Consider the following 27,268-nt stretch of genomic DNA (forward strand, 5'->3'; position numbering starts at 1 on the left):
CGTTGAAAGATCGGATTTGGCAAGAAATCCAAACTGGGCATCCTACCCTGCTCTCTGAGAGACTGTTTCCTCTTAAATCCCCGACCTTTCGTCGCACATCCCTTCTCACGCGAGGAACAAATGTTTTCTTGTCTCTGTCGCACGTTACACCAACAAAGTCAAAGTCGGGTCAACTGAGGTGGCCTTGAAACATCAACACCTCCGCGGGTCAAAGCACCTGGCAGTCCAAACTCGTTATCGCATTCCATTTTCTATCTACTAATGGAGGGAGTTTCATCTGTGGATTGAAATTCTTGGTTAGGGTGAAGAACGGATGTGCAGCTCCAGTTCGACAAAACTAATGAGGGACCGTGACGTTTAATCTTTGGCGCTTGCAATTGCACCACCTGTGGTTGCATATAAATAGCCTCATTAGTATTTGATATGGCCATGGGCGTCTTAATCCTCCCTTATCTGTTCTTCAAGATGAACCCCAGAGCTGAACCCAGAGAGGCTTTTTAATTTCACAGGCAGTGACAAAGTTGGCTCCTTCAGATAACATCTGCAACCAAGAGGCTTAAACGTTTACTACAGAGCAGAGGTCGGGAACCTTTTTGGATGAGACAGCCATGAAGCCCGAATGTTTGAAAATGTATTTCCATTAAATTTTGAACACTGAAACCAACTACATTTTATAGAGTTTTCTTTGAGGAAATGTTATTGCATTTTAGACAGACTGCAGAACACGTTCTCTCCACAATTACGAGGCGTTGACCCTTTTTTCCCCAAAAGGGTTTTTATCCACAAACTATGGAGCGCAATTTACCGTATTTTTCGGAGTATCAACCCGCTCCGGAGTATAAGTCGCACCTGCCGAAAATGCATAATAAAGAAGGGAAAAAACATATATAAGTCGCACTGGAGTATAAGTCGCATATTTTGGGGAAATTTATTTGATAAAACCCAACACCAAGAATAGACATTTGAGAGGCAATTTAAAACAAATAAAGAATAGTGAACAACAGGCTGAATAAGTGTACGTTATATGACGCATAAATAACCAACTGAAAAGGTGCCCGGTATGTTAATGTAACATATTATGATAAGAGTCATTCAAATAACTATAACATATAGAACATGCTATATGTTTACCAAACAATCTGTCACTCCTAATTGCTAAATCCCATGAAATCTTATACGTCTAGTCTCTCTTACGTGAATGAGCTAAATAATATTCTATATTTTACAGTAATGTGTTAATAATTTCACACATAAGTCGCTCCTGAGTGTAAGTCACACCCCCGGCCAAACTATGAAAAAAACTGCGACTTATAGTCCAAAAAATACAGTAATAGAAAAGGCAAGACATTTAGTTCATGTAGCTGGGGTAGGCTCAAGCCTTGCCTCCGGCCTCCCTGGCAGGAACTCAACCGGTAGAGACCGATGGGTGGCCTAAAATAAAGTAAAAACAAGAGTATAAAAGACGTCATACTGTTCCATTACCTTTGTTCGTACTACCGTCTAGTGATGGGTCCGGCAACACCGATGCATCGGCGCATGAGTCGAGCTCATAGAGCAAAACCCTGTGTCGGTGCGCGTACCACTTTTCGAAAGTCACGTGACCGATCATCAGCTGACCGATACGCGAACTGTTTCCAACTGACGCCTGCGTGCCAAACTGTGTTTATAAGAAAGCACATCTGTCAACGAAATGCTGCTGCCAACAGAATCGCCGCACTTCTGTCGTTGGTCATTTGTAAATTATCGTCGTCGGAGATCATTTCCGCCGTGTAGGAATATTTTGATCATCCATCCATTAACTAACCCCTTATTCCCCTTCGGAGTCGCGTGGGGCGCTGGTACCCATCTCAACTACAATCGGGCGGAAGGCGGTCTACACCCTGGACAAGTCGGGGAAAAAAAAGGAATGTTTTCATTTCCTTGTCGTTTCATCCTGTTCTCTCAAAGTTTCCACTTGATCTGTTACACAGTACGTGTATTTGTATTGAACCGTTTAGGTACGGGGGTTTCGGTTCGGTACGGGGAGTTTCTAAGCTAAAGTCTTAAAAAGCTGCTTTGCTTCTTCTGCCTCGGCCTCAGCACGCAGCATTGTCCCACCCACACAACCATCGGATTGGTTACATTAAAAAACGGTAACAGCCAATCAACAGTGCGTATTCAGAGCGCATGTAAAAAAAATAAAAAATTCCCAATCCACAAGCATCCTCATTCATAGCACATTCTCTTAGCTTTCCATGTTATGATACATGTTCACATTCTTTATTGACTGTATCTAAAAAAGATAGATACATTTTTATTTAAATGAAGAGATTAAATCATCTTAAATGAAATACAATGACTTGGTTTATATTGTACAAACCCCGTTTCCATATAAGTTAGGAAATTGTGTTGAATGTAAATATAAGCTGAATACAATGATTTGCAAATCCTTTTCAACCCATATTCAATTGAATGCACTACAAAGACAAGATATTTGATGTTCAAACTCATAAACTTTATTTTTTTTTTGGAAAACAATAATTAACTTAGAATTTCATGGCTGCAACACGTGCCAAAGTAGTTGGGAAAGGGCATGTTCACCACTGTATTACATTACCTTTTCTTTTAACAACACTCAATATTTGTTTGGGAACTGAGGAAACTAATTGTTGAAGCTTTGAAAGTGGAATTCTTTCCCATTCTTTTTTTATGTAGAGCTTCACTCGTTCAACAGTCCGGGGTCTCCGCTATCGTATTTTACGCTTCATAATGCGCCACACATTTTCGATGGGAGACAGGTCTGCACTGCAGGCGGGCCAGGAAAGTACCCGCACTCTTTTTTTTACAAAGCCACGGTTTTGTAACACGTGCTGAATGTGACTTGGCATTGTCTTGCTGAAATAAGCAGGGGTGTCCATGAAAAAGACAGCGCTTAGATGGCAGCATATGTTGTTCCAAAACCTGTATGTACCTTTCAGCATTAATGGTGCCTTCACAGGTGTAAGTTACCCATGCCATGGGCACTAATGCACCCCCATACCATCACAGATGCTGGCTTTTGAACTTTGCGTCGATAACAGTCTGGATAGTTCGCTTCCCCTTTGGTCCGGATGAAACGATGTCGAATATTTCCAAAAACAATTTGAAATGTGGACTCATCAGACCACAGAACACTTTTTCACTTTGCATCAGTTCATCTTAGATGATCTCGGACCCAGAGAAGCCGGCCGCGTTTCTGGATGTTGTTGATAAATGGCTTTCGCTTTGCATAGTAGAGCTTAAAAGATAAATGATAAATGGGTTGTACTTGTATAGCGCTTTTCTACCTTCAAGGTACTCAAAGCGCTTTGACACTACTTCCACATTTACCCATTCACACACACATTCACACACTGATGGAGGGAGCTGCCATGCAAGGCGCCAACCAGCAACCATCAGGAGCAAGGGTGAAGTGTCTTGCTCAGGACACAACGGACGTGACGAGGTTGGTTCTAGGTGGGATTTGAACCAGTGACCCTGGGGTTGCGCACGGCCACTCTCCCACTGCGCCACGCCGTCCCAAAGCTTCAACTTGCACTTACAGATGTAGCGACGAACTGTATTTAGTGACAGTGTTGCTGGCATCAAATTCTAAAGTTAATGATTATTTGCAGAAAAAAAAATGTTTATCAGTTTGAACATCAAATATGTTGTCTTTGTATCATATTCAGCTGAATATGGGTTGAAAATTATTTGCAAATCATTGTATTCCGTTTATATTGACATGTAACACAATTTTTCAACTCATATGGAATTGGGGTTTGTACTACGTCATAAAATCAGTGTCAGTTAAGTCGGTCCATAGGTTTCCTGTAAGGATTTTTAATGTCCAGCAGATGTCAGTATTTAATGACACAGTATCAATACAGTTTTGCAATGTGTCGAAACGCTTCTTGACGCCTACTCAGTGGCCTAGTGGTTAGAGTGTCCACTCTGAGATCGGCAAGTCGTGAGTTCAAATCCTGGTCATAGCAAACACTATAACAATAGGGCTTATTACCTCCCTGCTTGGTTCGGAAATGGGTGTTAAATCATCAAAAATGATTACCAGGCACGGCCACCGTTGCTGCTCACTGTTCTCCTCACCTCCCAGGGGGTGATCAAGGGTGGTAGGTCAAATACAGAGAATAATTTCGGCCACACCTAGTTGGTGTAACAATCATTGGTACTTTAACTTTAGACACCTTAATATTTGTTGCATGCTGTTATATTTGATATTGCACTGGTACTGTATTTGACTACTGTACTTCTACCATAACTACTTTGACTTATTGTGCAACTTAATTGTCTTGTAATGCACATCAGAGCTATTACATTTTTTGTATTTAGTGTATTAGATTCTGCAACTAGTGTTTGGATCCCACCGTACGCAATATCTAAAGAGCATGGAAAAAAGCATTTCACTGTGGTGTACTCTGCATGTGACGAATAAACTTTGAACCTGAACCTAAAAGTAGGGACGTATTAACCCATTTTCGTGAAAAGTATTTAAATCGGCCATTGCCAATTTATATCTTTTAATGCCTATTACAACCGCTGATTCCGTCTGGTCCCCCGGCTGAGAAGTGGCTAGCAGCTAATTATTTGTCTCCATACACAGTGTGGACCCACTAAGTTAAAAGTAATCACCTCCACTGCGGAAAATTGCAATTCTTAGTATTTCAAATATCATTATAAAGTACGGTGTTATATAATAACGATGTGGGCAACTCTGTTACATTTGCTAGTACCATATTTCCTTGAATTGCCGCCGGGGCGCTAATTAATTTAAAACCTCTTCTCACTCCTAGGCTTACCAAAGGCATGCGGTAAAAGTAAGCATGCTCAAATTATTTTAAAACCTCTTCTCACTCCGGCACTTACCAAAGGCATGCAGTAAAAATTTGAGTGTGATGTAAGCTTGGACCTTAAATCCTACTGAATATCTCTTAATCTTCTTCCTTTTATGTGATTTCAAATTACCGGTATTGAAATCAGCCTCCTCCATTTTGAAAATGATGACAGGGGAAGTGTCACTCGTGACGTCACGAGTTTGACCAGGCGGTAATACTAAGCATGCACTAATTATTTTGGGAAGCGAGTTTGACCCGGCAGTAATTCAAGGCAGGCGCATACTATATGCCCTGCGGAAATTCAATGAAATATGGTAATAAGCAATTCAATTACTGTAAAATACTAGTAATAAGCAATCTAATTGCAGTAAATTCCTACTTTTTCCCTATGCAGCTTTCAAAACAGTGTAACTAATTCATGGATTTTTTTTTCAATGCAAACAGTTAAAAAAAACCCCCAAAAACTATGTTTTCGTTTTTTTACCATGGCGCCATCTTTTGGACAAGTTTGCACACTGCATTGTCCTGTTTGGACGGAGCTTTCAACTGGAAGTAGCAATGTCATTCCTTCTAGTGTTTCAACTCCTATGGAGTCTCCATTAAAATCACTCCAAGCAACGTTTGTAAGTTTGACAATATAACTAAAATACTTACTAAACCGTCCCACGTGTGATGTCTGCAAGAGTATGTGCATATTTGTACGTGCTATCGTGATGTAATCTAGCTACCAGCGTTAGTATTAGCGAATATGCCAACACGTTGTCTGTTAGTATTTATAACTTAACATTTTTTTTGTATGGTTTGTTTCACATATCCCTCAGTAAATTCACCGAAACATCACCGTGGAGTTATTAAATCTGTTAAGCTGATTGGAGAGCTAGCTTCCACAGCTAGTGGGTCCATGCTGACTTCAGTTTTGTTTGATCAGCCGTTTTACAGACAGTTTGGGAACTATTAAAAGGAGGCATGTAAATTAAAATTTACAAAATATTTGTGTAAATAACTTCACAATGTATACATCTGAGGCTAATATATGGAATATATGTTTTCTATAATATTTTCTTCAAAATTATAGTGGGAACGGCTTATCAGAGAGCTCTCATCCAGAACATACATAAAAATTACATTTATACATTTTCTTTTTTAAACGTTTGTTTACTGAAGGCAGCACGGTAAAACAGGGGTTAGTGCATGTGCCTCACAATACGAAGGTCGTGAGTTCAATCCCGGGCTCGGGATCTTTCTGTGTGGAGTTTGCATGTTCCTTCTGTGAATGGGTGGGTTCCCAGCTTCCTCCCACCTCCAAAACAATGCACCTGGGGATAGGTTGATTGGCCACACTAAATTGGCCATAGTGTGTGAATGTGAGTGTTGTCTGTATTGGCCCTGCAATGAGGTGGCGACTTGTCCAGGGTGTACACCACCTTCCGCCCAAATGCACCTGAGATAGGCACCAGCACCCCCCACGACCCCAAAAGGGACAAGCGGTAGAAATGGATGGGATGTTTACTGAATTTTTTGCCAATTGCGTGACGAGGATGGTGAAAGCCGGGGATCGAACCAGGAACCCACAGGTTGTTAGCACGGCCGCTCTACCAACCAAGGAATGCCGTCCCAAATCAATACCAAATAGGGGGAGAGAACATCAAACAAAAAACGTAATACACATACACTACCACTACTACAAGAGAATAATGAACAAATCCGTGACTGAAGGGACAATCTGCGTAAAAGGTATGTTATTTTTTTCTTGGTGCATGTAACGGAATTGAACAATTGAACATACATTTCTTATTGTCAGAGTTGCCACTGACAGTTTGTTTGTGTTTAAGTTTCTCCTCTGTGTGTTTAGTATTTCCTGTCCTTAGTTCCTGTCTAGTGCTCTTATTTTGGTTCAGCTTCCTGTTTGTCTCCCTGTGTCCTGTTTTCACTCATCTGCAGCTGATTGGCATCTGGTCACACCTGATGTCAATCAGCCAGCTCCTATTTTACCTGCTTTGTTCCTCCAGTCAGTGCTGGATCATTGTATTGTCATTTGGACTTGTCGTTGCCATATATTGCTCTTGTCGTGTCGATGTGATTTTTTTCAGCTATTACCTGTCGTGCTACATTTTGTCCTGGTCGTCGTAGCGGTAAGCTGTTCTTGTTAGCCATTAGTTATTTCCAGTTTTTCTGTTTGCTATCCACTAGCTTCCATGCTAAAGTTCCTTTTTGTTTTCTAGCTTCCAGTGCTAGCTCCCTTAGTTTGTTATTCCGCCCATGTGCGTGCTTTTTGTTTGTTCTTGTTTAGTTTTAATTAAATCATGTTTTCATATTCTATGCCTGCCTCCTTCTCTGCATCTTGGGGTTTGTCAACAACAAATAACCCTGACACTTATGGGACAAAAAAAATGAAATAAAAGACTTTATACAATTTTGATGGAACCTTTGAAATGGATTACCAGCAGAGCCCTGTATTTGGGATACATGCACTCTAGGGCTGGGCTTAAACTATCAAATTTGCTTGTCTGGCGGTTAATTCTCTTCATGGAGTGAAAAGACAAAATCAAAATGAAGAAATGGTGCATATATGAGGAAAAGTCACCTGGACAGTTTTTTAAAATATTTTTTCCCCCCCAAAAAGGGACCGTAGTCAGACCAATATGATCTGTAAATCACGCAAGGCAAGACCGCTAATACCACACCACCTTAGCCGCCCTCAACTTTTAGAGCACAGCTGTAACTTCCTGGCCCAAAACCTGCAGAAAATAGTTCTCAGGTTTACATGTTCACACTTTGGGCTATTTTCTTACACTTTGATGCATTTCTTACATTTTCCTTATGTTTGCACCTTCATTTTAATACTGTTTACATTTTGTTTTCCATGCTTGTGGTGACATTTCCTTTCCGCCTCGATACCTGAGACTATGCAGTAGATCAGTGGTTCTCAACCTTTTTTCAGTGATGTACCCCCTGTGAACATTTTTTTAATTCTAGTACCCCCTAATCAGAGCAAAGCATTTTTGGTTGAAAAAAAGAGATAAAGAAGTAAAATACAGCACTATGTCATAAGTTTCTGATTTATTCAATTGTATAACAATGCAAAATATTGCTAATTTGTAGTGGTCTTTCTGGAACTATTTGGAAAAAAAAGATATAAAAATAACTAAAAACTTGTTTTAAAATAAACAAGTGATTAAATTATAAAGATGTCTACACATAGAAGTAATCATCAACTTAAAGTGCCCTCTTTGGGGATTGTTATAGAGATCCATCTGGATTCATGAACTTAATTCTAAACATTTCTTCACAGTAAAATAAATCTTTAACATTAATATTTATGGAACATGTCCACAAAAAATCTAGCTGTACACACTGAATATTGCATTGTTGCATTTGTTTTTCCACAGTTTATGAACTTACATTCATATTTTATTGAATTATTATTCAATAAGTATATTTATAAAGGATTTTTGAATTGTGGCTATTTATACAATATTAAAAATAAATCTCACGTACCCCTTGACGTACCTTCAAGTACCCCCAGGGGTACGCGTACCCCTATTTGAGAACCACTGCAGTAGAAGGTTACTTTTGAATTAAAAATGTTCACATTTAATATACAGTGGGGCAAAAAAGTATTTAGTCAGGCACCGATTGTGCAAGTTCTCCCACTTAAAATGATGACAGAGGTCTGTAATTTCCATCATAGGTACACTTCAACTGTGAGAGACAGAATGTAAAAAAATAAATCCAGGAATTCACATTGTAGGAATTTTTAATAATTTATTTGTAAATTATGGTGGAAAATAAGTATTTGGTCAACCATTCAAAGCTCTCACTGATGGAAGGAGGTTTTGGCTCAAAATCTCACGATACATGGCCCCATTCATTCTTTCCTTAACACGGATCAGTCGTCCTGTCCCCTTAGCAGAAAAACAACTCCTAAGCATGATTTTTCCACCCCCATGCTTCACAGTAGGTGTGGTGTTCTTGGGATGCAACTCAGTATTCTTCTTCCTCCAAACACGACAAGTTGAGTTTGTACCAAAAAATTTCTATTTTGGTTTCATCTGACCACATGACATTCTCCCAATCCTCTGCTGTATCATCCATGTATCCATTTTGGTATAAACTCAACTCGTCGTGTTTGGAGGAAGAAGAATTCCACCCCCATGCTTGGGGCTGTTTTTCTGCTAAGGGGACAGGACGATCGATCCGTGTTAAGGAAAGAATGAATGGGGCCATGTATCGTGAGATTTTGAGCGAAAACCTCCTTCCATCAGTTAAAGCTTTCAATGGTTGACCAAATACTTATTTTCCACCATAATTTACAAATAAATTCTTTAAAATTCCTACAATGTGAGTTCCTGGATTTTTTCCCCCACATTCTGTCTTTCACAGTTGAAGTGTACCTATGATGAAAATTACAGACCTCTGTCATCACTTTAAGTGGGAGAACTTGCACAATCGGTGGCTGACTAAATACTTTTTTGCCCCACTGTATGTTTCTCCATAAGTCATAAAATAATTATCAATAAAGACTGATTTGAAAAAACATACATCAAGATACAGTTTTCAGTCATAAGGCACTCAAAACATACTAACACTCGGGTATTTTTTTCCCCATGCGGAATAATGTGGTCACCAAAATATAAAAATAGTAAATATTGTCAATCAGCAGCTCTGAGTCGTGATGCAGCTCTTGCTGTGGATTGTCCGAGAGTTTTTACTGAGGTTGCCCTTCTAGGCCCCAATATATCCCCACATCTGTAAATAATACATTGGCAACTAAAGGTGAGTGGGAGGAGTTACGAGCTTCACATTCCATCCAACGTCCCTTTCAACTTTGACCTAAAAGCAGTCAGCAATAAATCCAAAGACTACCAAAAAAATATTTTCCAGACTGATTGGAGTTTACCCAGTGAAGCAACAGCAGCTGTTCGGCCCTCCAAAATAAACTGCAGCAGACCGCATGGTGGCCACTCTTAGACGATGTTTACATGACGGCTTAACAGCATTCAGGGGCGCAGATTGCTAGGAAAACATCCTCATTGGGCGTGAAAGCCATGTGATAAGAGTGGAGGCACGGCGGGAAGCCTGGCATTTAAAGTAGACCCTACTCCAAGGGAGGCAGCTCTTGGAGAGCCAAGGGTGTCCGACTGATGGATTATTGTTTATCCCTTTGTATCTACTATTGGACGAATAGGATTATGAGCAGTGAGAATATTACATGCAAAAAAAAAAAAGGCTTTTTTTTTTTTTTTTTTCATTGCCATGAACTCCAGAGCTCCAAAAGATGCAGTCTTTGTAGCATTCGGTAACAAGGACACATCAGAATGACCTGATTCCTTTGAACTAATTAGGAACTAATGATGCAAACTTCCTGATCGTCCCAAGAACCAAACACCAAACCTAGAGAAACATAGCCTTCGGTGTTGCCGTCCACTCCTTGTGCAACACTTTGGCTACACATCCGTGACACTGCCTGCCGATCCTACCGACTTCAAGATTAATTTAAATACACAACTGTTACGCACACCTTTTAACTTATAACAGTTTTAATCCTTCACTTTGGTTAATACATCACAATATATTGTATTCTTGCTTTCTGAATGCATTTTTAAACTGCATAGTTCAGTTCTCTTTGATTTTTTTAAAAGCTTTATTAGATTCACTACTTCATACACTCTGTTTTTTACCATGTAAAACTTTTAGTTATAGAAAAGGGCTTAATAAATTAAATGTATTTTGTTTTAAATTATCTTCTGTTGTAATTCTACACACTTATATAAATATACATACATTCATGTATTCCAATACACATACATACAGTACATATACAGTATATTGCAATACACAGTATACTGAGATTGATATGCTACAATTTCATTACAAGTCATTATAGTAGATACTTTTAATAGTGTAACATGTTAGAGGATTTATCCAGTAAAATTAGTCAAAAAGAGAACATTGGTAGGTATAAACAAACACTAACCTATTTATTGTTAACCATCTGGAATGAACATATGCAGTCTTTAAATAGAAGTGGGGCGGTAACTTTTTTGGCGACATCCAGTGGCCACCATAATTCATGAAGTTTTTTTAGCTCATGACGGCGCGGAATTGAACAATGGGGACACGTTTGTTACTGGATATTTTAACAACTTTGTATGTGTAAGTGATATGCAACTGTAATTAGTTGATATTGACCAATGTGCTGTTGTTCAAATATTATCATGGATGTCTAGCTTGTGTGCTATACTGTTGTGTAGCTGCTATCTCAGAGTAGGATATATGGGACAGCATGGCGAAGTTTGTAGAGTGGCCGTGCCAGTAATCTGAGGGTTACTGGTTCAATCCCATATGCGCAGCTAAAACCAGGAGTGTCCTGATACAACCTATTCACTTCCGGTACGATACAGATACTGGAGCCTAGAGTATTGGCCAGTATAGTATTGATCCGATCAACACAAATCATAAACAATCGAGCGAAATCAATTTGACAGAACAATGGTAGATACAAAAGGCAGGAACCTATTTATCATTAACTGTCTGGAATGGACGTATGCTGTCTTTAAGTTGAACTGGAGTGGTGAGTCTTTTTTGGTGACAACTACTGGTCACAATAATTCATACTTGCCAACCCTCCCGGATTTTCCGAGAGACTCCCAAAATTCAGCGCCTCTCCCGAAAACTTCCCGGAAGAAATTTTCTGCCGAAAATCTCCAGAAATTTAGCCGGAGCTGGAAGCCACGCCCCCTCCAGCTCCATGCGGACAGCGGACCTGAGTGGGGACAGCCTGCTTTCACGTCCGCTTTCCCACTATATAATCAGCTTGCCTGCCCAATCATGTTACAACATCTACAGATTTGAATAAAAAACTGCACACACAAGGAAACGAAGCAGAAGAAAGAGGAAGTTACAGCCATGGCAACGCCGTCTGTAATACAATGATCTATGTTGTCTGTTGCCATCTCCTGGTGAATGTTGGCTATAGCGTTATGGGGTTGCTTTTTGATTGGCCAACGATTTACCTGGTGTTGTGCTCCTGACGGCAAGTGAGGGAGTCTGTTCTGGAGCCCACAGTAAAGAGACGTAACTTCATCACCTCGCCTGGTTATTGAGTACAGTTAGTAGAACAACTGTGTTTTTATTACTGTGTATTTGATAGGTGCCGTCTGAAATTCAACTATTTCTTTTATGTATATATATATAATAAAATATATATATCTAGAATTCACTGAAAGTCAAGTATTTCATACACACACACACACACACATATTATATATATATATATATATATATATATATATATATATATGAAATATATATCAATCAATCAATCAATCAATGTTTACTTATATAGCCCTAAATCACTAGTGTCTCAAAGGGCTGCACAAACCACTACGACATCCTCGGTAGGCCCACATAAGGGCAAGGAAAACTCACACCCAGTGGGACGTCGGTGACAATGATGACTATGAGGAAAGCAATGGATGTATATAAAATACTTGAGTTGATAAATTGTAGATGTAAATATACTCCTCCCCTCTTAACCTCGCCACCGCCCCAACCACGCCCCCAACCACGCCTCCGCCCCACCCCGACCCCACACCTCCCGAAATCGGAGGTCTCAAGGTTGGCAAGTATGCAATAATTCATGCACATGTTTGTTAAAGGATTTTTATTTGAGACTCTGTATGTGTAAATATGCGACTATACTTGTTTATATTGACAAATGTGCCGTTTTACACTGCAATATTGTTTTAGAAATTTATTTATCACTTTCATATGTTTTCTCAAAGCACTTCACATTGAATTCTGGTGGTGGTAAGCTAAATGTTTAACACTGCGGGTGGTATTGGAATCAAGGTGGGTTAAGTGTCTTGCCCAAGGACACAACGGCAGTGACTTTAGGATGGTGGAAGCTTGAAGCGGACCAGGAACCCTCAAGTTTTTGGATGGTTGCTGTAAACAAGTGTTTAACCATAGGGCCCATTGTTGGGCCACGAACTCCCCCAAAGGGCCGCCAAATATCTCTCCGCTGTGGTCCGTAATACACTTTTCCACCACATGTGGCAGTAATGACAAAATCAAAACGATTAGTCTGGAGCTAAAATCAAGGGGTTTAAGCGCAAAAATAATGACGAAAGTGGTGAAGCAGTATTTTCACTTGCACTTTTTCATTTTATTGACCCTTTAGTTAAGAAACGTTCATTATTAATTGAGTTTATTTTAGCACAACATAATTGTATTTGTCGTTATGATTCTCTTATGAAGTATGTACTTATTTTTCTAATCAGCCTGACCTAAGGTTTATGTGGTAAATAAATCATCTTTGTGGATAATACATGCTTTCATATCATTTGACCAAATTGACAGAGTAAGATTACTAAATCAGTGTTAATATTTGAGTGAGTCCCGGGCCCATCTGTAGTGAAAAAGTTGGGCCCCAAGGTCAAAAACGTTACGAACCCTTGCTCTAAAAATTTGGTTCTTCAAAAAGCAAGACTCTCTTCCGGTAAATTAAGACTGAAGCAATCTATCCTGTTTAAAGAAGCAGCCAATGAGGTGTCAAGTTTGAAGTCACCTGACATGTGTCTTGCAAAGCATCATAAAAAAGGCAATTAACTGGGCTACTTGGGCATGTAGACATCGGCCTCCGTCTGACACTAAACAAGCCACACCCACTCTTTATGCCCAAACTTTGCATGTCACTGAAAAGTGCCAATTCCAACCATTGGAATCGTTTCTATAGTTTGAAAAACGGGCCGCTTTGAAATGTTAAATGTTTTATCCCCAGGTAATTGCCTTTTGTTATGCTGCTTTGCAAGACCCGTGTCACGTGTCACGTGACTTCAAACCAGACACCTCATTGGCTGCTTCTGAGATAGGACTGATTGCTTCAGTCTTAATTTACCGGAATTGAAGCACCAAATTTTTATACAGTTTTTTAAATTAAATTTTCAGCATAATTTTATGGAAAAAAAGAAAATCCAGTTCACAAAATCCAAATGCAAAAAAATTCAGTTACATGAATTTAGTGTGCAAAAAACCCCCCTAACTTTTCATAAAACACAAATTAACCTCCATAATATCGGCCCAATACCAAATGCGATAGGGCTGAACGATATATTTTTAAACAAGATATGAATTAAGAAAATATTGTGATATCGAAATAATTTATATCACGTTAAAATGATCAAAGGCCGCTTATTTGTTGTGTTCCTTGTTCTCCCCCTCCATGGGCCACTAAACCCTTCCCCTTCCAGGACGTGCTTGCAGTATGAGAACATTCATGAGTGGCTCGTTTACTATGATGAGTCATGATTGGTTCGGGACAGGCCAATCAGACGCAAGATAGGGCGGGTCATCGAACCAGGAAGGGAATTCCACAAAATGCTTGCAAATGTATTTTTATAATATTTGCACAGCTATGTTATTTATTTCAACGATAAATAATATTTGTCCATGTTAATGTTATGCAATTATGTGCTACTTAAATAGTTTTTCTGTGCTGTTAATACCCATCTAGACCAGTGGTTCTCAAATGGGGGTACGCGTACCCCAGGGGGTACTTGAAGGTATGCCAAGGGGTACTAGAGATTTTTTCAAAATATTCTAAAAATAGAAACAATTCAAAAATCCTTTATAAATATATTTATTGAATAATACTTCAACAAAATATGAATGTAAATTCATAAACTGTGAAAAAAATACAACAATGCCATATTCAGTGTTGACAGATAGATTTTTTGTGGACATGTTCCATAAATATTGATGTTAAATATTTCTTTTCGTGAAGAAATGTTTAGAATTAAGTTGATGAATCCAGATGGATCTCTATTACAATCCCCAAAGAGGGCACTTTAAGTTGATTATTACTTCTATGTGTAGAAATGTTTATTTACAATTGAATCACTTGTTTATTTTTCAACAAGTTTTTAGTTATTTTTATATCTTTTTTTCCAAATAGTTCAAGAAAGACAACTACAAATGAGCATTATTTTGCACTGTTATACAATTTAATAAATCAGAAACTTATGACATATTGCTGTTTTTTTACTTCTGTATCTCTTTTTTTCAACCAAAAATGCTTTGTTCTGATTAGGGGGTACTTGAACTAAAAAAAAATGTTCACAGGGGGTACATCACTGAAAAAAGGTTGAGAACCACTGATCTAGACTAACTGGGTTAATACAAGTGTTTACAGTACAGTTGTCATTTACTTCAATTCCACCGAATATCGCTCAAAAATAAATATCTTTATAAGTATACTTTCACCGGAAAATATATTGGATTCAAGTAAACAAGTTAAAAAAGTTAAAAGTACCAATGATTGTCACACAGACTAGGTGTGGGGAAATTAACCTATTTGACCCAACCCCATGTTCACCCCTGGGAGGTCAGGGGAGCAGTGAGCAGCAGCGGTGGTCACGCCTGAGAATAATTTTTGGGGATTTAACCCCTAATTCCAACCCCTTGATGCCGAGTGCCAAGCAGGGAGGTAATGGGTCCCATTTTTATCGTCTTTGGCATGATTTGGCCGGGGTTTGAACTCACGACCAACCGATCTACATATCCCGACGTACTTTTCCGTCCATGTCGCCCAGCCCTACAACGCGGTATATAGTCCTCATCAGGAGAGTTAAAGTAAATACCTGATGAGTATGGCCACGCCGACATCGTCACACTTCAGGTAGACCTTTGCCCAGGAGTCCTGGATCATCACCCTCTCCTTGTTCGTCAGCGGACTCGGACGCTCCAGGTGGTCCACCTCTCCCTCTTCTTGCATCCTCTCCATCTAGCAACAACATGCAGAAATATATCCGTCCCCCGCCAAAAATAAACACTCCGTTTCTACCTTTTCCTGGTGAAAGAGAGCGAGGAGGGCGATCGAGCTGCTTCCCTGTCCCCGCTTTAGGAGAATGCTTGCTCCCCGGCACTGGATCTCTGCCGAGCGGTACAGTGAGAGTGAGGAGCGGGCTGAGAAAACACAAGAAAACACACGCAGAGAACAAGGAGGAGCTTGTGTACTCTCGCTTTCACGCTCTCCCTCTCCTGTCCTCCCCTCTGCCCATCTCACTTGCTGTTTGATGAAAACATGAGATAGAAGTTGCACAAAAAAAATAAAAAATAAAATCCTGTCGGGATACAACGTGAGATTACTCCAAGACGCATCCTTGACAGTTCAGGAGATTAACCTGGAATCATATCCAATTCCGCGCAAAGCCCTTACCGACGTAAACGTAAAAGCACACCTAAATTAAACAGTGTGGGAGAAATAGGACAGGCTTTCGTTTAATTGGGCCTGTCCTTAATTACACATGGGTAGTAACGCGCTACATTTACTCCGTTACATTTGCCTTAGTACCTTTTCAAGAGGAGCCAGGTGAGGTGATTCGGGCATCTGGTCAGGATGCCGCCAAAAACCTCTCTAGGGAGGTGTTTAGGGCACGTCCGACCGGTAGGAGGCCACGGGGAAGACCCAGGACACGTTGGGAAGACTATGTCTCCCGGCTGGCATGGGAACGCGTTGAGATCCCCCCGGAAGTCTGGGCTTTCCTGCTTAGGCTGCTGCCCCCGCGACCAGATCTCGGATAATCAAAGAAGATGGATGTACTTGTCAGAGTTTTTTAATGTAACACTTTCTATTTTTGGGAAAAAAAACATTACTTTTACTCTGTCACTTTGAGCTTCATCTCCTTATTTACGTGTGGCGACCACAGGTGGGTAGTAACGCGCTACATTTGCTCCGTTACATTTGCTTGAGTAATTATTGGCTGAATTTAACTTGCCAGCGTACAAACCCTATTTCCATATGAGTTGGGAAATTGTGTTAGATGTAAATATAAATGGAATACAATAATTAGCAAATTTTTTTCAACCCATTTTCAATTGAAGACAAAGACAAACATTTTTTTTTTTTGATGGATTTTTTTATTAGTAGATTGCACAGTTTAGTACATATTCCGTACAATTGACCACTAAATGGTCACACCCGAATAAGTTTTTCAACTTGTTTAAGTCGGGGTCCATGTTAATCAATTTATGGTACAAATATATACTATCAGCATAATACAGTCATCACACAGGTTAATCATCATAGTATATACATTGAATTATTTACATTATTTACAATCCGGGGGGTGGGATGAGGAGCTTTGGTTGATATTTGATGTTCAAACTCAAACTTTATTTTTTTTTTGCAAATAATAATTAATTTAGAATTTCATGGCTGCAACACGTGCCAAAGTAGTTGGGAAAGGGCATGTTCACCACTGTGTTACATCACATTTTCTTTTAACAACACTCAAATGTTTGGGAACTGAGGAAACTAATTGTTGAAGCTTTGAAAGTGGAATTCTTTCCCATTCTTGTTTTATGTAGAGCTTCAGTCGTTCAACAGTCCGGGGTCTCTGCTGTCGTATTTTACGCTTCATAATGCGCCTCACATTTTCGACTGGAGACAGGTCTGGACTGCAGGCAGGCCAGGAAAGTACCCGCACTCTTTAACTACGAAGTCACGCTGCTGTAACACGTGGCTTGGCATTGTCTTGCTGAAATAAGCATTAGCGTCCATGATAACGTTGCTTGGATGACAACATATGTTGCTCCTAAACCTGTATGGACCTTTCAGCATTATTGGTGCCTTCACAGATGTGTAAGTTACCCATGCCTTGGGCACTAATACACCCCCATACCATCACAGATGCTGGCTTTTTAACTTTGCGTCGAGAACAATCCGAATGTTTATTTTCCTCTTTCTTCTGGAGGACACCACGTCCTCTGTTTCCAAATATAATTTGAAAAGTGGACTCGTCAGACTGCAGAACAATTTTCCACTTTGCATCAGTCCATCTCAGATGAGCTCGGGCCCAGCGAAGCCAGCGGCATTTCAGGGTGTTGTTGATAAATTGATTTGGCTTTGCATAGTAGAGTTTTAACTTGCACTTACAGATGTAGCGACCAACTGTAATTACTGACAGTTGTTTTATGAAATGTTCTTGAGCTCATGCGGGGATATCCTTTACACACTGATGTGGGTTTTTGATGCAGTACCGCCTGAGGGCTCAAAGGTCCGTAACATCATCACTTACGTGCAGTGATATCTCCAGATTCTCTGAACCTTTTGATGATTTTACGGACCGTAGATGTTAAATCCCTAAATTCCTTGCAATAGCTCGTTGAGAAATGTTTTAAAACTGTTCGACAATTTGCTTACTAATTGGTGACCCTCGCTCCATCCTCGTTTGTGACATACTTAGCATTTCATGGAAGCTGCTTTTATACCCAATCATGGCACCCACCTGTTCCCAATTAGCCTGCACACCTGTGGGATGTTCCAAATAAGTATTTGATGAGCAATCCTCAACTTTATCAGTATTTATTGCCACCTTTCTCAACTTCTTTGTCACGTGTTGCTGGCATCAAATTCTAAAGTTAATGATTATTTGCAAAAAAAATAAAAAATGTTTATCAGTTTGAACATCAAATATGTTGTCTTTGTAGCATATTCGACTGAATATGGGTTGAAAATGATTTGCAAATCATTTTATTCCGTTTGTATTTACATCTAACACAATTTACCAACTCATATGAAAACGGGGTTTGTAGTTTCAATGTGATATACTTTTTACTTTTGAGAAGAAACGTTACTTTTACTTAGTCACATTGAGTTTAATTTCCTTGGTTACACGTGACGGCCAGAGGTGGGTAGTAACGCGTTACATTTGCTTGAGTAACTTTTTGGATGAATTGTACTTGCCAAAGTAGTTTTAATGCAAGATACTTTTTTAAATTTTTGAGAAAAAACGTTACTTTGAGCTTTATTTCCTTAGTTACATGTGACGGCCAGAGGTAGGTAGCAACAGGCTGAATTTACGTTGTTACATTTGCTTGAGTAACTTTTTGGATGAATTGTACTCGCCAAAGTTGTCTCAGCGTAACACTTTACTTTTGAGTATTTAAAAAAAAAAGAAACATTACTTTTACTGCGTCACTTTGAGCTTAATTTCCTTAGTTACACGTGACGGCCAGAGGTGGGTAGCAACGCGCTACATTTACTCAGTTACAGTTGCTTGAGTAACCTTTGGCTGAATTGTACTTGCCAGAGTAGTTTCAATGTAACATACATTTTACTTTTGAAGATTTGAGAAGAAGAAATGATACTTTTACTCCGTCACATTGAGTTGAATTTCCCTACTTACAAGTGACGGCCAGAGGTGGGTAGTAACGCGCTACATTTACTCAGTTTCATTTGCTTGAGTAACTTTTTGGCTAAATTGAACTTGCCGAAGTAGTTAACGTAACATACTTTTCAGTATTTTTGAGTAGAAGAAACGTTACTTTTACTCAGTCACATTGAGTTGAATTTCCTTAGTTACACATATCGGCCAGAGGTGGGTAGTAACGCGCTACATTTACTCCGTTACATTTGCCTTAGTAACTTTTTTGCTGAATTGTACTTTCCAAAGTAGTTTTCATGAAACATACATTTTACTTTTGAAGATTTGAGAAGAAGAAATTATACTTTTACTCCGTCACACTGAGTTTGATTTCCTTACTTACAAGTGACGGCCAGAGGTGGGTAGTAACGCGCTACATTTACTCAGTTTCATTTGCTTGAGTAACTTTTTGGCTAAATTGAACTTGCCGAAGTAGTTAACGTAACATACTTTTCAGTATTTTTAAGGAGAAGAAACTTTACTTTTACTCAGTCACATTAAATTGAATTTCCTTAGTTACACGTGACGGCCAGAAGTGGGTAGTAACCCGCTACATTTACCCAGTTACGTTTGCCTGAGTAAATTTTGGGCTAAATTGAACTTGCCGAAGTAGTTAACGTAACATACTTTTCAGTATTTTTGAGTAGAAAAAAATGTTACTTTTACTCAGTCACATTGAGTTGAATTTCCTTAATTACACGTGACAGCCAGAAGTGGGTAGTAACACGCTACATTTACCCAGTTACGTTTGCCTGAGTAAATTTTTGGCTAAATTGAACTTGACGAAGTAGTTAACGTAACATACTTTTCAGTATTTTTGAGTAGAAGAAACGTTACTTTTACTCAGTCACATTGAGTTGAATTTCCTTAGTTTCACATGACGGCCAGAGGTGGGAAGTAACGCGCTACATTTACTCCGTTACATTTGCCTTAGTAACTTTTTTGCTGAATTGTACTTTCCAAAGTAGTTTTCATGAAACATACATTTTACTTTTGAAGATTTGAGAAGAAGAAATTATACTTTTACTCTGTCACACTGAGTTTGATTTCCTTACTTACAAGTGACGGCCAGAGGTGGGTAGTAAGGCGCTACATTTACTCAGTTTCATTTGCTTGAGTAACTTTTTGGCTAAATTGAACTTGCCGAAGTAGTTAACGTAACATACTTTTCAGTATTTTTGAGAAGAAGAAACTTTACTTTTACTCAGTCACATTAAATTGAATTTCCTTAGTTACACGTGAGGGCCAGAAGTGGGTAGTAACGCGCTACATTTACCCAGTTACGTTTACCTGAGTACATTTTTGGCTAAATTGAACTTGCCGAAGTAGTTAACGTAACATACTTTTCAGTATTTTTGAGTAGAAGAAACGTTACTTTTACTCAGTCACATTGAGTTGAATTTCCTTAGTTACACGTGATGGTCAGAGGTGGGTAGTGACGCGCTACATTTACTCCGTTACATTTGCCTTAGTAACTTTTTGGCTGAATTGTACTTTCCAAAGTAGTATTCATGAAACATACATTTTACTTTTGAAGATTTGAGAAGAAGAAATTATACTTTTACTCCGTCACACTGAGTTTAATTTCCTTACTTACAAGTGACGGCCAGAGGTGGGTAGTAACGCGTTACATTTACTCAGTTTCATTTGCTTGAGTACATTTTTGGCTAAATTGAACTTGCCGAAGTAGTTAACGTAACATACTTTTCAGTATTTTTGAGTAGAAGAAACGTTACCTTTACTCAGTCACATTGAGTTGAATTTCCTTAGTTACACGTGATGGCCAGAGGTGGGTAGTAACGAGCTACATTTACTCTGTTACATTTGCCTTAGTAACTTTTTTGCTGAATTGTACTTTCCAAAGTAGTTTTCATGAAACATACATTTTACTTTTGAAGATTTGAGAAGAAGAAATTATACTTTTATTCCGTCACACTGAGTTTAATTTCCTTACTTACAAGTGACGGCCAGAGGTGGGTAGTAACGCGCTACATTTACTCAGTTACATTTGCTTGAGTAACTTTTTGGCTAAAAAATGTACTTGCTGGAGTAGTGTTAGTGCAACATAATTTTTACCTTTGAGTATTTGAGAAAAAACGTTGCTTTTACTCGTTACATTGAGTTTCACTCCGATCGTTACATTTATTCATATCGCAAATAACGCATTGTAGTGTCAGCAACCATGCTTCCGGCAGCCACTGTCATGTGACTCCGTTCCGCCAATCTCACATTAGCAGTAGTGACGTTGGATTCCATTTCCCCAATCAGAATGAGCACAAAGTAGAGCCATATGAAGTTAAAAAAAAGTCAGTATTTTTTTTTAAATTATAGATATTTACTTCCTTGTTTAATAAGTATCCGAATGTTCTCGAAGAAGACACTTTCATTACGTGACATGACCCTAGCAACATCCCGGCTGTTTGAGACAACTTTTAAACAGAAACCTCCTTTAAAAAGTTTACAAAAATAAAAAAAAAGCAATCTTTGTGTCGTTTAAACAATACCAACACCAAAAAGCAATGGAAAGTTGGACCTACCTGTTAAATCCGTAGCTTCACAGCTACTTGCGCTAGCTTATTAGCATGTCGCATTTTCTTCTTTGGGGCGGGATAGCTCGGTTGGTAGAGCGGCCGTGCCAGCAACTTGAGGGTTGCAGGTTCGATTCCAGCTTCCGCCATCCTAGTCACTGCCGTTGTGTCCTTGGGCAAGACACTTTACCCACCTGCTCCCAGTGCCACCCACACTGGTTTAAATGTAACTTAGATATTGGGTTTCACTATGTAAAGCGCTTTGAGTCACTAGAGAAAAGCGCTATATAAATATAATTCACTGCATTTCTGTTTTTTTTTTTTGTCTGACAGCTGAATTGACCACATTCGTCCCCGAGTACATGAGAGACACACTGCGTATGGTCATCAGTCATTTTAGAGGCCTCAAAATTTGACTATTTAAAAACAAGCATTAAACAAAATATGGCAGAAACAAAATACTATAAAAAAAAAAAAAATTATGAAAAAAAATAAATAAATCGCAAGATGGCACCTTATGGAGACGTAACTGCACGTTGTCCATATCGATAAAAATAGTGTTCATGTACGAGGTCAAGTCTTATACATTGATCAAAATGATGATTATCAATATTGAAATCACGGTTATTAATCATGACTATTCAGTGTGTGGGTGTGAACACGACACCAACATGTAATATCTAATAAAAATGCTCTACATTCTGGATCTATATATTTAAAAACAAATATTTGTGTTTGTTCATTAATAGTATCAGCATGTCAGATTTTTTTTTTTTGTTATAGCATGATGCCTCTATTTTTTCATTTTCATAGAGAAATGTACATTTACATGTACTAATGTGTGTACATGTACATGTGTCAGGACAGATCCATTGAACTTTGAGCAGAAATATGTTGTACACGAATTAACTATACACCATTAAACATTAACAAAATGCTATTTTACATGAATTGTTATTAAAGTAACTACCTGGCGGAAAGAAAAAAAAACATCCATCCATTTTCTACCCCTTGTCCCTCTTTAGGTCGCGGTGGGTGGTTGTGACAGTTTGACCCCACACTGTCACTGTTTGACCTTTTGGCTTCCTCTCCAACCATGCACATTTTTTTAGTCAGTGGAATGTATGCTAACCAAACAAGTTGTAAGCTGTCACTCACCATGGCTCTGAATGTCTGGCTAAAAGAGTCAGGGTGGGTCTGAAGGCTTTATGTAGCTGAGCACACCTGCTTTGACTAATTAGGCCTAATTTGGGCCAAACCATGACTTTCAGGAGCTGGGTGTTGCTGAGGGACACTGGACATTTGAAAGTTGTCTTGTCTAAACCTGAATACACTGTGTACAAAAATGACTGCTTTAAAAATGCAAAAGTACTATGTGAATACTTTTTAGACATCTGACGGTTATTTATGGTGTAATTTACAAAATAATTGTTTTCTTAATGTACCCTGTCAAATAGTTCCCAGCTAGTGGGCAGGGCTATGGGCTATTTAAGTGGGGAAAATGCCATTTTTCTGCCAGCCTGTTGTCTGTCACTGCCAGGGGGGGATCTCTGTCCTGAGCAAGAGTTTCGGTTTCCATACATCAAACATCAAACATCAAACATCAAACATCAAACATCAAACATCAAACATCAAACATCAAACATCAAACATCAAACATCCACTGAGGTGATTATTTTGATGAGATTATGTTGTGATTTAACCGGTTAAATCAGTTTTGTTGATTGCTAATTTATTTTGCTAAATCTGTTTTGTCATTTGATTATTTACTTTGATATATTTGATGATTGACCTTTTGATTGTGAATATTTGTATTTTGATATAATGGATGATTTATAATATTTATAATATGCTTATTTTGATTAATTATATGTAGGCCTATTTAACGCATGCGACTTTTTGAAATATATTTACAATATAAATGTACTATATGTAATATGATACTAATGTCTTTATTTGATACTGTTACAGATTGTGGGTGCTTTGTCTTGCTGTGTTTTTGTTCACCTCTTGACACTTTTTAGGTTTTCAATAAATGTTTGTAAACTGTTGCCAACTGCGTGCCTTGCCATCCTTGATTTGAAGTCCGGTTTGCAAAGGTTACATTACCTTCACCCGAGGCGGGGTGTGACAGTGAGTTTACCTTTTGATATTATAAAAAGACAAAGCAGTTTGGCTAATGAAGATAGTCAAATAAACACATTTTTTTTCAACAACCACTATGTACTGTTTTCAGTGAAACAGTTTGGCCAACAAAAATAAACACGAGTGATACCTCTCATATCTAACACAATCTTGGTGCCCCACCGACAACTCATCCAGCGTTGAATTCGATGATGGCAAAACATTTGAGCTAGTATTGATGTTATCGGAACTAAGTTAGCAGTTAAAGGACGAGCAAACATCCCAGTAAACAAACTACAGACTTTAAGCAATGTGGCAAAGTTCCCGACACATCGCCTTATGCCTACCAACTCTCAGTCCCAGCTATTGACGGAGAGACGCCAGCTGCACGTTCAAAAATTAAACGCCAACAAATATTTTTCACCTCCAACAGCATTGCGCTCTTAAATCGCACACCAAGACTCCACGGAAGTAGACGCGATTGAAACAGGGATCGGCTCCGCTAGCTCGGAGGGAACACTTTCAAAGCAAAGTCCATGCAGTCGCCGCCATGTTTATGCTGCGGGGCTTCAGTATATACCATGACCTTGAACTACCTTCCTTCTGTTGCTAGATATCCCGAGATGTATATGTGCTTTGCTATGGAGTTTTTTTTGTCACTCCGAACTGGGCCCCCTTAGGAGCCCAGTCTGGATTGTATGTTTTTTACTCATCCTTCCCCAGTGTTTACCTTTTTCCCATCTTGTACGGGGCGCCTTATGGCGACCCATCAGTGTTCTTGTTCTGTAACCCTTTACACTGTTTATTTGTCTAATCTTGAATGGGTTTGTGCTCAAAATAAAGTTGTGTTGTACTTGTGCAATGACACTAAAGACCTACCTACCTTAAATGCATTATTGACGGCTTTTCGGTAAATACAAATTTAATAACTATTACTAACCGTCTGGAATTTTACTGCTGTCTATCAATTATGCCATTTGTAGTTACATCTCCAGTCCATTAACAAATCAAGAGTTAAGGGCGGTCACGGCATGTTGCCGTAAATGTTGGTCAAATTTTAGGGCATTACAGCAAATCACAAGGGCAGTCGCGGCACATTTGAGCCCTGTATTAGCTATAGGAGCATATAGTTATCGTGTTAGTTTATTCATGCATTAAAAAAAAAATTAAATTTCTCATTACAGCATGTCCGAAAAGGAGTAGCTCATTAAATGTTTGTACTCAATGTATAACACAGACTCTGAAAGGAACAAACGATACAAAGTGGATGGATGGATATCAAGATCCTTCCTTGTACTTTGTGAACACGGAGTCTGAACAGTTTCTTAAACTAGATCATATTAGTACATTCTTTATTATTCCATTCCATCATTTAATTCCACATACCTATATGCGAAAGGTCCTAAGTGTGCATAAAACTTTTTTAAATGAGTTCTCTTAGGCTGTATATAGAATTGTTGTACATTCTCAGGTAACAGGCTATAGTTTGCTTTTGTACATGTTTGCAATTTAACCCAGTCATTGAATTTTGATATTTTTGATTTAATAAATCAGGCAACACGACTTTCATCTCTAGCACAATTGCAAAAGCCACAAGAAATACTAACACCACGACACGATAACATGAAGCCACAATACAACAGCGGACCAAATTTCAGAATGTTGACATTGAAAGTTAATATGTTAGTATTATTTTAAAACTATAAGATGTTTTTATTTAATTTACTCGTCCAACTTTGATTAAAATATGTACCTTATCGGATTGCTTAAGGTGAACCATCGATTTGAGAAAATGAAAACAAGTGTGCTTTAAGGCACCTTATGGTATATATGAATAAGTTTTCAGTATCGGACTGGAATAACTTCACATGGAGCTGTGAAAATAGAAGAAACTGAACATAGTGCATGGAAATGCATTGACTGTAAAAAGTGACAAGGCAGCAAAAACATCTTCAATGATGTCTTTAAAACTAGTAAAAATAACTTTTATATAATATCCTGTCATGCGTGTTGGTAGAATCACACGCGCACACAAAGTGATGGGTCCGGCAACACCGATGCATCGACGCATGCGTCGAGCTCATAGAGCGAAACCCTGTGTCGGTGTGCGTACCGCTCTTACAAAGTCACGTGACCGATCCTGAGCTGTTTTGGTCACGTGACTGACACGCGAACTGTGTCGCACTGGCACCTGCTCGCCAACCTGTGTTTATAAGGAAGCGCATCTGTCAACGAGATGCTGCTGTCAACAGAATCGCCGGACTTCTGTCATTTGTCATTTATCGTCGTTGGAGATCATTTCCACCATGTGGGAATATTTGGATCATATATCGGGGTTTTATCCTGTTCTCTCAAAGTTTCTAGCATTGTCCCACCCACACAAACATCCTATTGTTTACATTAAAAAGCAATTACAAACAATTTCTTCGATAGCCCAGTTGGTAGAGTGTAGGACTGTAGTTGTTTATGCCGAGTTCCTTAGGGTACTTGTTCAAATCCAGCTTGAACCTATTACCTTTTTACGATGAATTAACGTGGACCCCGATTCAAACACGTTGAAAAACTTACTCGGGTGTTACCATTTAGTGGTCAATTGTACAGAATATGTACTGTACTGTGCAATCTACTAATAAAAGTTTCAATCAATCAATCATGTTCACATTATTTATTGACTGTATCTTAAAAAGATAAAAATATATTTTTATTCAAATGAAGATATGAAATAATCCTAAATGAAATACAATGACTTGGTTTATATTATTGTATATACTAGGTCATAAAATCAGTGTCATTTGAGTCGGTCCATAGGTTGCCTGTAGGGATTTTTAATGTCCAGCAGATGTCAGTATTTAGTGACACAGTATTGACACAGTATCAATACAGTTTAGCAATGTGTCGAAACAATACATGAACCCTCATCACCACACACACACACCTTTTTGAATCCAATGATAAATAAAGCTCTCTTTCTCCTCATATTTTTGGACTTTATTGTCTCTTTTTTCATTAAAAATCAATAGTTGTAAGGTGAAAAACCTTTGGAGAAGGTGGAAACACACAAACGCAATTAGGGACCAATTAAACAAATTACATTTCAATTAACCACTTTTGAAAGTAAAGTATTTTCAAAAGTACATGTAATGACCGTTTACAGCTCAGATTTGACATGAAACATTTGAGAATTCACAATTAAAATAAATTCAGCACACCAAATGAAACATCAAAATAATATAAGTCATCTCACCGTCAGCCACTGCTCCAAGAGCAGTGTTTGTTGGCCTGAAGGGCTGAACAAACCACAACGACATCCTCGGTAGAGCCCACATACCTGAGCCACAAACCACAAAGACGAAGAGCGCCAGCAGCCACGGACCCACCGGAGACTTCTCCTCATTGACCGGCCGCTAGCAATCAGCAATCATCTTTCTGTGAAGAAGTTTGTCAACATACTAACAAGGTCCACTTCTACTGTGGGGTTACCTCTGGAGTCCAGAATCTCCCGAGCATGGATCTTTGTGATGGACATCCTGTCTGAGGATGATGTAGAAGTAAAGCA

The 27,268-nt window shown here is 38.9% G+C and overlaps 1 protein-coding gene across 1 annotated transcript in view; it reads right to left on the reverse strand.

Moving 5' to 3' along the window:
* Positions 1 to 15,853, reverse strand: part of LOC133556163 (cytoglobin-1-like) — a 31,820-nt gene extending 15,967 nt beyond the window's left edge. Inside the window, exons 1-2 of the mRNA XM_061905824.1 lie at positions 15,697 to 15,853; positions 15,494 to 15,636 (exon numbers count right to left, since the gene is read on the reverse strand). Of these exons, the coding sequence (XP_061761808.1) occupies positions 15,494 to 15,636 (143 nt within the window). The 5' untranslated portion in view covers positions 15,697 to 15,853. The remainder of the gene's footprint in view (positions 1 to 15,493; positions 15,637 to 15,696) is intronic.
* Positions 15,854 to 27,268: the final 11,415 nt, after the last annotated feature.

Source organism: Nerophis ophidion, linkage group LG07 (genome assembly GCF_033978795.1).
Source record: "Nerophis ophidion isolate RoL-2023_Sa linkage group LG07, RoL_Noph_v1.0, whole genome shotgun sequence".
In the NCBI taxonomy this organism is placed as follows: domain Eukaryota; kingdom Metazoa; phylum Chordata; class Actinopteri; order Syngnathiformes; family Syngnathidae; genus Nerophis; species Nerophis ophidion.